Source organism: Myotis lucifugus, unplaced genomic scaffold, assembly GCF_000147115.1.
Source record: "Myotis lucifugus unplaced genomic scaffold, Myoluc2.0 scaffold_215, whole genome shotgun sequence".
Taxonomy (NCBI): Eukaryota; Metazoa; Chordata; class Mammalia; order Chiroptera; family Vespertilionidae; genus Myotis; species Myotis lucifugus.
The window spans coordinates 1,923,294-1,935,705 of NW_005871263.1; the positions used below are offsets into that span (position 1 = coordinate 1,923,294).

Here is a 12,412-nt window from a genome sequence, read left to right on the forward strand (position 1 = left end):
AGGAGGAGGAGAAGGGGGCAGGGAAGGAGCAAGGGGAAGACGGAGCAGGTGGCCCCCCAGGACTCTGCGCGCCCCTCCTGCTGTGGGTTAGGGGGCACGGAGGGAGGGGTGGGAACCAGAGCAGAGCTTGGCTTTGAGCCTTCGGGTCTCTTTTCGTCGCCGGAGCGACCTCAAGAGATGCTTCCATGACTTGGGGAGAGGGGTCGCTCCAGGACAGCGACGCTGTCGTGACCATCCTGTCTGTTACGACCTCCGACAAGTGGGCACCTGAACCCCCACAGAATTCCCCAAAATCTTTTAAGGATTAGAAAAAGCAAATCTAGTGCCATCCCCCTAGCCCTCAGATCTTAATTATCTCGGAACAGGGCAAGGAAAAGATGAGGTCTTTTTAAAAAAAAAAAGTTTTTCGTGCAGCTCCCCTCCCCATTTTGGGGCCAGGTTCCGGACTCGACGGGGATACCCAAAGAAAAGCGAGTTTCAGCACTCGAGGGGGCGGACAGCTCCCGGGCGGCCGGGTTGGGCCTGAGCAGCAGAAACCCGGGTGTGGCCTCCCGGGTCCCTGGGGCTCCTCTTGGGGGCCCTCTCCCAGCTCCGAAGGGCGGCCCCTCCCTCCCTCCGTAGGGTGGGGCGGGCTTCAGCACCAGCGGGAGGGACAGCGCCCAGCCTTTCTACCCTCCCTGAGCCGCTTAAGCACCAAGAAGGTCAAGGCCCTCTGTGAACCGGCTGGAAAGGTGGGGAGGGGCCGCGCCCTGTACCCTGTTTGCTGACCTTCGTGCGCTTTCTGCCTCGCAGCCGTCGTCGGGATGGAGGTGAGAAGACGGCCGTGACGCGCGCCTGCGTGGTCTCCTGCACCCCCAACAGCCCATAGTGCTCCCTGCCCCCCTCCCCCGCAGCGGCCGGCCTTGCGGTCCAGTGACAGCGGCCTGGGGGGGCAGGGGGGCGGGGGCGGCCGGACCAGCGATGCCGGCGGGCATGACGAAGCATGGCTCCCGCTCCACCAGTTCGCTGCCGCCCGAGCCCATGGAGATCGTACGCAGCAAGGCGTGCTCGCGGCGAGTCCGCCTCAACGTCGGGGGCCTGGCGCACGAGGTGCTCTGGCGCACCCTGGACCGCCTGCCCCGCACGCGGCTGGGCAAGCTCCGCGACTGCAACACCCACGACTCGCTGCTCGAAGTGTGCGACGACTACAGCCTCGAGGACAACGAATACTTCTTCGACCGCCACCCGGGCGCCTTCACCTCCATCCTCAACTTTTACCGCACGGGACGGCTGCACATGATGGAGGAGATGTGTGCGCTCAGCTTCAGCCAAGAGCTTGACTACTGGGGCATCGATGAAATCTACCTGGAGTCCTGCTGCCAGGCTCGCTACCACCAGAAGAAGGAGCAGATGAACGAGGAGCTCAAACGTGAGGCCGAGACCCTACGAGAGCGGGAGGGCGAGGAGTTCGATAACACGTGCTGTGCGGAGAAGAGGAAGAAGCTCTGGGACCTGCTGGAGAAGCCCAATTCCTCGGTGGCCGCCAAGGTAAGCGTGGGATCTGGGGGCTGCTGGGCTGGGGGATTCTGCTTGTGTCCCCAGATTGATGACCACGGCTGGGGGACTCTGAAGGAGGAGGGGCTGTAGCCTAGACCTTGGAAGCGGGGCTAGCCTCTGCAGACTGTTCCTGTGTGGTACTGGTCACCCATCTTTGTTGTTGTTAATCCTCACTGGAGGATTTTTTTCCATTGATTTTTAGAGAGAGTGGAAGGGAGAGAGGGAGGGAAGGAGGGAGAGGAAGAGAGGGACCCTTCCGTTGGAGGGCCACGGCTCTATCCTCCAAGCCACATGGGGCCAGGGCACCCCCTCCTTTTATTATTCAATACTTTATATCCTGACTTTGTTGGAGAAAAGGACTTACAGAGATTTCTAAAAGCCCACAGCAAGAGGATGGACATGGCGAAGGAGAAAGAGAGCACAGAGAAGCAGTGAAGCCTTGCTGGGGAGGAGCAGGCTTGAGTTTGGTCCATTCTACAGAATGCTCCCTCGGGAAGTCCCAGACTCAGACCGGAGGGGGTGTCACCCTGCAATTTTAATACTTATCCCTGTATTTACAACCCACATTGCCCCCAAGGAGGGAATGAAAGCAGCTTATAGACTTGCTTGGAGGACACTGAGATACCGTCAGGCCGTTTTAACATAAGTAAGAAAAATGAGGCAGAGGGACCCTGAGGGGTGGGTGTGTGCGTGTGTGCGTGCGTGCGTGCGTGACGCATGCCGTTGGCTGAGGAAGGGTCGCCACTGGTTTGCTCTTTATTTATGTGGTGAGCTTATTCCACGAATGGTTTGATGCAGCTTGTAAAGATGCTCTGGCTGTTGGAAGAGAATGTAAATTTCAACATTGGAGAGAAAAATGAGGCAGTGTGAAAAATAAAGCCGAAGAAGGAGGCAGGGATGAAATTGATGACACTGGTGGGCCAGGCAGTCCTGTGTGCTGCCAGGTGTGAGGGACTGAGAGAGGCTTTGGGTGGGGGCCAGGCCAGGACGGGAGCAACTTCCCTGTGTCAGGCTGGGATTCAGAGCTGTCTTGGAGAGATAGGGCCTGTCTTCATGTGGCCAATGTGCTGGGTGTCAGAACAAATGACAACACAGTATGTTCAGTGCTATAACGAAGTTCATTTGGGGCCCAGGGGGAGCCCAGAAAAGAGAGGTGTTGATGCCAAAATCCAAGAAGACCAAGTTGGAAAAGATGTGTTGAGCATAGCTCGCCATCTGAGACCTGAGAGCAGGGCCAAAAGTCGGGGGGGGGGGGGGATAGGTCAATGTATTCATGGAAAAAAGGGAGGAAGTCTACACGCCAGCCATGATGTATTAGCTAGGGCTCCCTTCATCCAGCCTGGCCTCTCATTATGGGATCCCCCTGGCTCAGTCAGCTCCCACTAAGGCTCACCTGCAGGGCCAAGTCTGAAGGGAGCCCTGTGGGGTACTTTGGCCAGATCTGACTGTCCAAGGAGAGACCTCTGAGAGGGGCTGCAGGAGGGTGTGGCTGGGAGGGAAGTGGAGGGAAGCGTGTAGGTTTTCCCTCTTCCCTGTCAACCCTAAAGAGGACAGAGATTCCTAGGCCTGCTTTCCTCTTCTGAGGATGTAGGCTGCCTCTGGTCATAAGTCTGCCCCAGGTTTCGTGTCCAAAAAGCCTCCTTCTTAAGACAGTCACTCACCCTTAACCGGCTTAGGATCAACAGACTTATTTTGCTATTTCCAGGCCTGACACGGGTTTCTGCCCTCCACATCCTGTTTAGGCCCAGACACGACTCTCCCTCCTCCCTGTGTCCCTAAGACATGAGAGTAAGAGGTAGGGGAGGGGAGGGCCACCCTCACAGAGAAGAAGCAGGCAAAAGGCAGTGTTTAGGTTGGCATCTGACAGCAAGACAGGGAAGCTCAGGCTTGCAGAAGACACTGTTTGGGAATAAACAGCCTCGTCTCCCCGTTGGGTTCACCTGCTCACAGGGATAGCTCTGTGACCTCGCTGTGATCCCAGGCTCAGCCGTCACATGCCTGGCAGGTGGATGGCCAGAACTGAAAAGGGAAGGCAGGCAAGCTCATTGGCTCTCAGAATAGAAATCCTGCCTGCCATTGATCAAACACCTACCGTGTAAGAAGTGTAACAACACCGTTAGTCCTTATGCCAATTCTCTATGATTATCCCACCTTTCTCGAACAGGGAGGCTCAGAGGGTTAAGTAACTGGTCTAACATCACACAGAAGTCGTCAGAAATTCAAACTCAGGTGTGATTGTAAGGACCCGGTTCTTTCCATAATGAATAAGTGCCGTAGCCTCCTCCCCAGTCTGCCTGCTTCCACTTTTGCCCTTGCAATCCACTGCCCACACAGCAGCTAGAGTGAGCTTTTCAAAATGTAAATGGGCTCACATTATTCATCTGCTCAAAATCCTCCAGAAGTTTCCCCTCACACTCAGAATTAAATCCAAACCTTCACCACAACATACCAGACCCTCCTGAATGCAGGCCCATGACCTCTCCGAGCTCATTCCTTCTATTCTCCTTTAGTTCACTTGCTCCGGCCCTGCTGGACTCCTTGCTGTTCCCTAACCCTGTCAGTCTTTATCCTACCTCAGGACCTTTGCACTTACTGTTCCTGCTGCCTGGATGCTCTTTCTCGGATTGTCTCATGGCCAGCCACTTCTCCTCCTGCCTCATTTAAGCAGGCCCTGCCCAAATGTCTCCTCAGAGAGGCCTTTCCTGAGCCCTGTTATAAACAGCCTCCTTCCCCTCATTCTCTGTCATATCATTCAGTGACTTTCCTGCATAGGCTTCAAGCACCATCTGAAATGGTATCTGCTTCCTTTTGTTTCTCTGTGTCTCCCACACAAGAGAGTAAACGCCATGGGTTGTGTTTACTGCTCTGCTCCCAGCACCCATCATGGTGCCTGGCACAGAGGAACTCAAATAACTAAATGCAGAATAAATGAATGAATCAAGCAATCAGTCAGTCACTGTGTCTCAGGGTTTGGGGATCTGTCATTCCTCCCTCACTGCCCACCTGCAACCCAGTTCCCTGTGCTCCCCTCACTCCCATTCATCCCCCCAATTTGGATGCCTGGCTTGTCCGACAGCAAGGCCTGTGGAAACTTCTCAGAAGCCACAGAGGGAGAGGGTAAAATGGAGGAGCATTTCTGGGCGGTCCTCCTTTTTACCCTCTGAGATTCAGAAACGGCCCTACCCCAATGTTTAAGAGCAAGAACAGACGGGGGTCCAGGCCCACTCCAGCACCCTCCCCAGTTTCTGGCCTCTGGCAAGTTCCTCAGCTCTCCAAGCCCCAGCCTCCCACCTGTAAAATGGAGATAAAAGGCCCACCTTACAGGGTCATCATGGAAGTTGTGTTTGCCACACTTTCTCACAGTACCTAGCACCTAGGAGGTGGGACCTTTCTCCATGGCTGAGTGGACTGAGCTGCGGCAAACCCTTTCCTTCTGATAGCAGTACTGGGAGGCTGAGCTGGCGCCGTTAATAATTGATGGGATGTTCTGGCAACGCGGAGACCAACCAAAGCACAGGCCTTAGCCTTTGCTGTCAGGGGAGTGAAAATCAAAATCCATTAGGCAAAAGGCAGTGTGATTGATTCTTGTTTAGAAGTGGGGTCAGCCCCAGCAAAGTGACAGGGTTTCGGTGCGGGGCCACCACTGGGTTTCTGCTTTCTTGGAAAACTCCACAGGCTCCTCTCAGCAGGAGAGAGCGGGAACTCATCCCCAGTGTCTGTGTTCCCTGGAACATTCTCAGGGATCGAGCCCTACGATGATTTCTTCATTTCCAGAGTAGCTGCTGTTTATTGTGCCAGGCTCTGACTAGTGGAACTTTACATCCACTCGCTCGTTGAAATCCCTTCGACAATCCAGATAGTCTGACTCAGGGGTCCTCAAACTACGGCCCGCGGGCCACATGCAAATACAAATATTGTATTTGTTCCCGTTTTGTTTTTTTACTTCAAAATAAGATATGTGCAGTGTGCATAGGAATTTGTTCATAGTTTTTTTTTAAACTATAGTCCGGCCCTCCAACGGTCTGAGGGACAGTGAACTGGCCCCCTGTTTAAAAAGTTTGAGGACCCCTGGTCTGACTGCCTGGGCTGCAAGTAACAGCATAGAAAACTCGAAGTGGCTTCTAGAAGGAGGAAGATGCCTCATGTCACATAACAGCAAGTTTCAAAGGAGCTGGTTTCGGAGAAATGGCTCCATGGTGCCATCAGGATTCTAGGTTCTTTTCATCTTTCGGCTCCTCCAACTCCTGCAAGTGGCTTGGTCCTCAGGCTTGAGGCCTCATATCCCAAAATGGCTACCCAGTTCCAGCCTTCAAATGTTGGCACATCATATCCAACCAATAAAGTGGGGCGTTTCATCCTGTGTGCCCCGTTTTCCTTGAGAGATCAGCCTTTCCCAAAAGCCTCCTTAAATCCCATTGGCCAGAATCAGGTCACATGCTCAGGCTATCGCCACAGGGAAGCCTGGGAAAGCAAGTGTCTGGCATTGTCAGAGGACGGAGAGGACGGATTTGATGAGTGGTGTTAAGACTCTTACAAAGAGGAAGTAAGTGGAGGCGCTGAGAGGTGAAGTCACTTGTGGGAGCTCACACAGCGAAGTGCCCAGTAAGTATTTGCTGAAGGAATGGAAATGGCAGAGCCCGAGTTTGGAATCAGGGTGGTCTGGTTCCCAGGCCAGTGTTTCCTAATCCTGGAACCATTCACGCTCTCTGAGCTTCAGTGAGCTCATCTGCTGAACGGTGGCCCACTTCTTCGGGCTCTTTTGATGATTCAGTGAGATTCCAGATGTAAATGTAATTTGCAAATGGAAAGTACTTTATTATTGTGAATTGTTGTTGTTATTATATTCAAAAGAGGAAGTGTTCTCTTTCTGGGACAGGGGTCAGTATTTCACCCACTGCAGACTTGATGAAGCATCAACTCTGTGGAGTCCAATAGATGTGGTTCATTCCTCAGCTCCATCCTGCCAGGAAATGTGACCTTGCGCAAATTCCCCTCCTTCTCCGAGTCTCAGTTTCCTCATCTAGGAAATGGAGCCCACCATGTGGGGCCATTAGGAGATAATCTGCATAAAGATCTTAGCCCAGTGCCCAGCCCATGGTTAGCATTCAATAAATGACAATGGAGAGTACTAGTGTCACACTGAAATGCTCTATCCTAGCTACATCCCTGGTCGGTAACATCTCCGGTTGCGGTGTTATTGATTGTGGGGTCACTGTCTGCCCTGTTAGGATCCCAAGCCTCTAGTGTGATGCTGCTGCTTCCTTGACCTGAACCAGGGGGACCTGTGCATACTCATCAAGAAAAATGAGGGAAACCAGCTCAGATTCATGGGGTTTCCCAGCGCCATCCGTCGTCTGGCTGGGGCTCTTGCTGGCCCCGGGTCAGTCATTCTCGATACTTGTATGTATTCCTGGGAGACGATGTGCTGTGGGGACACACAGACCTGGGTTTGAATCCCAGCCCTGCCATTTCCTAGCCCTGGACTTTGGGCAGGTCACTTCCCTTCCCAGGGCTTCCATTTCCTAATCTATACATGAAGACGATGCGAAAACCCACCTCACAGGGTTGCCCAGAGGATGAAGTACGATAGTGCATGAGAAGTGTGGAAGCCACGCTTCATAAATCCAGTATCCCGATTAGATAAAGGGAAACATGGAGGATGCTTCAGGGGCTTGCCTGGGTCACACACCAAGTTGGTAAAAGATCGGGGACCATTTCTAGACCTTTCTGACCCCACTGCTACCCTCATCGAGGCTCGGGGATCTTTCCATTCCTCCAGGATGCAAGACCTTGGCAGCTGGTCTTCGGGAGTTTTGAAAGTCTCTGATAGGCTAGAGAATGTGGAAACGCTTAGGAGAGAAAAAGTGGTGCCCAAAGGAGCAGCTTGGCCAACATTTAATTAACTGAAAGAGAACAAGCACGCATTAAGCACCAACTCCGTCCCCAGCACTTCGTGTACCTCTACGCCTGATAGCATTATGAATAGGAGCCCCGATTTTAGAGCCGGATCACCCAAATTCAAAGTTTGGCCTTTACTCCTACCATGTGATTTGGGCAAACTACTGCTCCTCCCTGGGCCCCGGTTCCTTTACTCATAAAATGGGCTCAACAGCAGCGCCTGCCTCATTGAATTGCTACCAGAATTGAATGAGTTAATAATGTATGCAGAACACTTCAGATAGGGTTTGACACATAGAAAGCCCTTAATAACTGTTAGGGGGGGTTTTTGGTGGTGGTGGTGGTGTTTTCAATTGTTATTGTCTCAATCCTCCTAACAATCCTGCTGTACATAAGCTCCTTTTCAAAAACGTATTATTCTTATAAAATGATACAGGCTCATTGTAAGGTGAGGTTACGTAACTCGCTCAAAGTCACATGGGCAGTTGGGGCAAGACTGTGACAGAAGAGATGTGTTCAGTGTCCCACCCGTGTCCTGTAGACTCTTACCAGTTCAGTGCCACTGCCCAACTGCCAGCTTCCAGGCCCTACACTTCTTTGCTTAGAAGCGACCTCTGGCTAGTGGAGTCCAGTGAAGACAGGTCGTTAATGGCCCACGCAGACTAGCCCTCAGCTGCCGACTGATGGGAGAAGGTACATAGACACCCACCCTCCCTCCCTCGCCCCGATGGGGGTACCGCCCAGGTGCATAGTCTACACTGGCCCCCAGAGTTCCTCAGAATTACGCCTCAGGTGTCCACAGTGGCTCCTGGCTTACCTGGTTTGGCCTCTTTCCCTTCTGCGTCTCACATCTTCTCTCCCCTCCCAGTGTTTTCTGGGATCACTCCCCACATAAGCCACCTGTACGTGGATCCCTGTCTTAGGATCTCATTCTGGGGGAACTAACCAAAGACCGGTGTGTCAGGGCCTCTGACCTTCACCACCTTAGGGCCCCTCTCCCTCCGAGAGTCAGAGGTGACCGGCCTTCCCTTCCTTCTCCCTCCCTGTGAGTCGGAGTCACCCAGGGCAGCAAATGGTGCTGGGAAACTTGATGTCCACGTGCAAAAGAATGAAGTTGGACCCTTACCTCACACCACATACAAAAAATTAACTCAAAATAGGTCAATGACCTAAATGTAAGGCCGAAAAATATAAAATATAAAACTCTTATTTGGATGTGTTCATTCATTCAGTAAGATTTATGGAGCACCTACTGTGTGTCAAGCCCTGGGCTGGGTGCTGGGGACATGGCAGAGAATAAAACAAAGATCCCAGCCCTAATGGCACTGATATTTCCGTAGGGGAGAGAGTGAGACCACTCATAAGATAAACAAGTACAGATACTGGCTGGAGCAAGGCAGCTGTGAAAAAGAAATCATGAGACAGGGAAGATGAATGCTAGCTGGATATTTGATGTGATTGAGGAATTAATGCTATTTTTAGATGTGATAATGCTCACGTGATTATGTTTAAAAATATTTATCTTTTTGAGATACATACTGAAGTATTTATGGATGAAATGACAATATCAAATAAAAGTGTCATGTTTTGTTTGGTGATAGGTGCCATGGAGAAAGGTCAGCAGGTGAGGGGTTTAACCAGGGTGGTCAGGAAAGGCCCCCCCAAAAAATGTGACAATTAAGCCGAGACCTGCAGGAAGGGAGAGAGGGAGGCATGTGGACTATTGGGAGAAGAGTGTTCCTGGTAGAAAAAAAACAGCATGTGCTAAGGCCCTGGGGCGTGTCTGGGGCAGTCAAGGCACCACCAGGTGGCTAGTATGCCGAGGGCAGAGTAAACCAACGGAGGAGTTAGGGAGGTAAGATGAGAGGATGACCTTGTCTGTTCTGCTGGACTTTGGCCTTTCCATTGAGCACTGAGCCTCTGCCCTGGCCACCCTGCCTTCCGCCATCCCCTTCCAGTCCAGAGAACCAGAGCCATCTTCCTCACGTGTAATCTGTTCATGTCAATCACCCCCTTCTACCAATCCTCCCAGGATTCTCACTGCCCCCAGGATAAAATCCAGACTCCTCAGCCTGACCTTCAAGGCCCCAGCCAACATCGCCACCATCACCTCCTCCCATCCTCTCTCCCCGGTACGGTCTGCTCCCACCATACCCACCTCTGGCATTCCCCAAATACTCCATCCTTCCCCAGTCCTGCTCCATACCTCGGCCCAAGCTGATTCCTCTACCTTGCACCTTCTTCTTCCCCTTGTCTGCCCGCAGCCTCTCTCTTCCCACCTTTCAAGGCCCAGCTTCTCCCTCCCTCTGCCACCCACACCACCTTCTGGCAGCACCGACCGCTCCCTCCTCTGTGCCCTGGAAAACTGATGTTCCGACCTTCTTTGCACAAAACACTGTGAAGACTAGCGTAGGGTTTGTTCCGTGGATGCCAGGACTGACCCTCAGAGAGACAAGAGAGCTTCGGAGAGAAGGCTCTGAAACCTGACTGCACGGGTTCAAATGTCAGCTCAGTGCTTCTGAGCTGTGTGCCCGAACGTGAATGACTTAACTTCTCTGATCAATTTCCTGATCCTTGATTTCGGGGACACTCTCAACAACCAATTTTATCTGAAGCACTCAGAGCAGTGCCTGCCACTCTGCAAATGTTCACTGCGAGTGAACAGTGTTGTTGCTGCTGTTGTAGTTAAGTGGTAGTAAGCATTTGTTGAGTGAGTAAACGGGAAAATGTGCATGATCTTATGACGACTGATCAGAGGGGTCTCCCTTACAAGGCAAGAGTCTCCCCAGGGTGCCCCTCCTTTTCCTCCTACCTTCCTTGTCTCTACCTGCCCACTGCTATCTCCACACTTCCTAGGCCAGGAAGAGGTGACCTCCTGCCTTCCATTCACAGCAAGGAGACAGGATTAAATTAGGCCCCTGAGGTGCCCCCTCCCACCCTTGAGGTGCTCCCTCCATTTTACTCGGCAGCAAGGCAAGGCTGTTCTCCACCATAACTGCCCACCATGGCCTGGCAGGCGGACACTGCCTTTGAGAGAATAATGTTACATTTGCCAATTCCACACCATCACTCACATCCGCCAGGTAATGGACCTGGAATCAAACGGATTCTAAAAATAAGCTACCACATTTCCCTAATTGCTACCTAGGGCCCTTCCCGGAGTCTCTCCAAGGCCTCTATGACCCTTGAGGCCCTGGACCTTGGCCAGAACTGCCTTTTAGAGGCCTTGCAGACCCAATTGTACCAAAGCGGCAGCCCATGATTGCCCTGTCGGGGCATATGAGAAGCAGAAAGAAAGACAGAGATAAGAGGATAACGTTGAACCAGCCTTCCATTTGCTTATCATGTCTGGAGTTCCCACTCTCTCTTTGAATGGATCAATTTTCTTTTATCTCCTATGCCTTGGGTAAGTTTACACATCCTTTATTTGTTCCTTGAAATACGGACTGCAATTTGATTCAGTCACTCCCTCTCCTATTCCTGAGACAATCCTTTTGCTTTCAAAGTTAGCTTCCTTTCTAGGCTTCTCCGATCCGTATAACTTTATGTGGGTCTGTGTGCATGCCATCTGTTCTTTGTATGATAAACATTTATTGCTATGCTAGAGGCCCAGTGCACGAAATTCATGCACGGGTATGGTCGCTAGGCCTGGTCAGCGATCAGGGCCGATCTGTGGAGTGACCAGAGGGGCAAAGGGGGTGGGGGGGGAGGGCCCTTGCTGGCACCCGCTTTGGCTGGCCTGGCACCGCCCACTCACTGGGCCCCCCACCACCACCACCACTGCCACCAGTCGGGGTCTGCGGGCTGGGGGCAGCTCCTGCATTGAGCGTCTTCCCCCTGGTGGTCAGTGGGCGTCAGAGCGATCGGTCATTTGGCTGGTTGTTCCGCTGTTTGGTCAATTTGCATATTAGGGTTTTTATATAGGATACCAGGATCTGTGCCGGGTGCTTGAGAATCACTTGTATATCTATTAGTTAGGATTCTTTTGGTTGCAGGTGACAAAAATGAAGCTCAAATGGACTTAAGCAAAATAAATATAATGGATAAGTCCTTGCTTAGGTAAGGGTTTAGGTAGGGCTGAATCCAGGCGCTTAAATAGGTCATCAAGACTTGGTTTCCAATATCTCTAAGTTCTCTTCTTCTCTGTGGTGGCTTCTCAGCAAGGCAACATGGCTGGAAAGATAGTCTTCAGACTTCCATCCTGGGCAGAAAAAAAGCAAGTCTCTTTCCCAATAGTTTTAACAAAATCCCTGGGCTCATTTTCATTGGCCCATCCCTGAGCCAATCACTTAGCCAGATAGGGATCACATGCCAATAGCTGGAGCTGGGATGAAACTGAGAATGCGAATGAGGTGCTTCCCCAAAGAAAAAGTGAAGAACTGTTTCCAAAGGAGGGGAGAATAAATGTAAGGTGGCAAAATATAATCCACAGCCATTATGTAGCGGATAGCCTGCTGGAGGGAGTTAGACCTTAAACAAGTAAAAAAAAATTAAATGAAAGAATAACCACACAGTGTAATTTGTATGCTTGAAGGAAGGAAGCAAGGTGTTTTGATGGCAAATAACAGGGCATAGTCAAAGAGCGCCTCTCAGTGTAGGTGGCCCTTTCTGAGAACCTGAACTTGATTTTTCTCCTTCCTGAGCTGCAGAAATTATCTTTCTTCTACAAATTCTCTGTTTCCACCTCTCCTGCACCATTAAGCACGCTTCCTCTTGTATTTGACTTTCTTCCCAACTTTTCTTTTTATCTCCCCAACTAAAGCAGGATGTTCTCAAAGTCTAGGACTGTATCTTATTTATTCCTGTGCTCTAAAGCAGGGTGGGTGGGCTGACTGGTTTATAGATCAAGTTTTATTGTTACATCTGCCACATTCATTTTCCTATTTGCTAAGGCTGTTTTTGGTAACAACAGCATTTACAGGAATAGTTTGCAGACCTGCATTCCAAAGTCGCGGGGGGGGGGTGGGGGGGGAGCTAA

The 12,412-nt window shown here is 51.5% G+C and overlaps 1 protein-coding gene across 2 annotated transcripts in view; it reads left to right on the forward strand.

Annotated features, from left to right (window-relative positions):
• Positions 1-797: 797 nt before the first annotated feature.
• Positions 798-12,412, forward strand: part of KCNB1 (potassium voltage-gated channel subfamily B member 1) — a 104,588-nt gene continuing 92,973 nt past the window's right edge. The window contains exon 1 of one of the 2 annotated variants that reach the window (XM_023761755.1): positions 798-1,527. In XM_023761755.1, coding sequence (XP_023617523.1) covers positions 961-1,527 — 567 coding nt within the window. In that variant the 5' untranslated portion in view covers positions 798-960. The remainder of the gene's footprint in view (positions 1,528-12,412) is intronic. The other variant, XR_002831483.1, reaches the window with a different exon arrangement.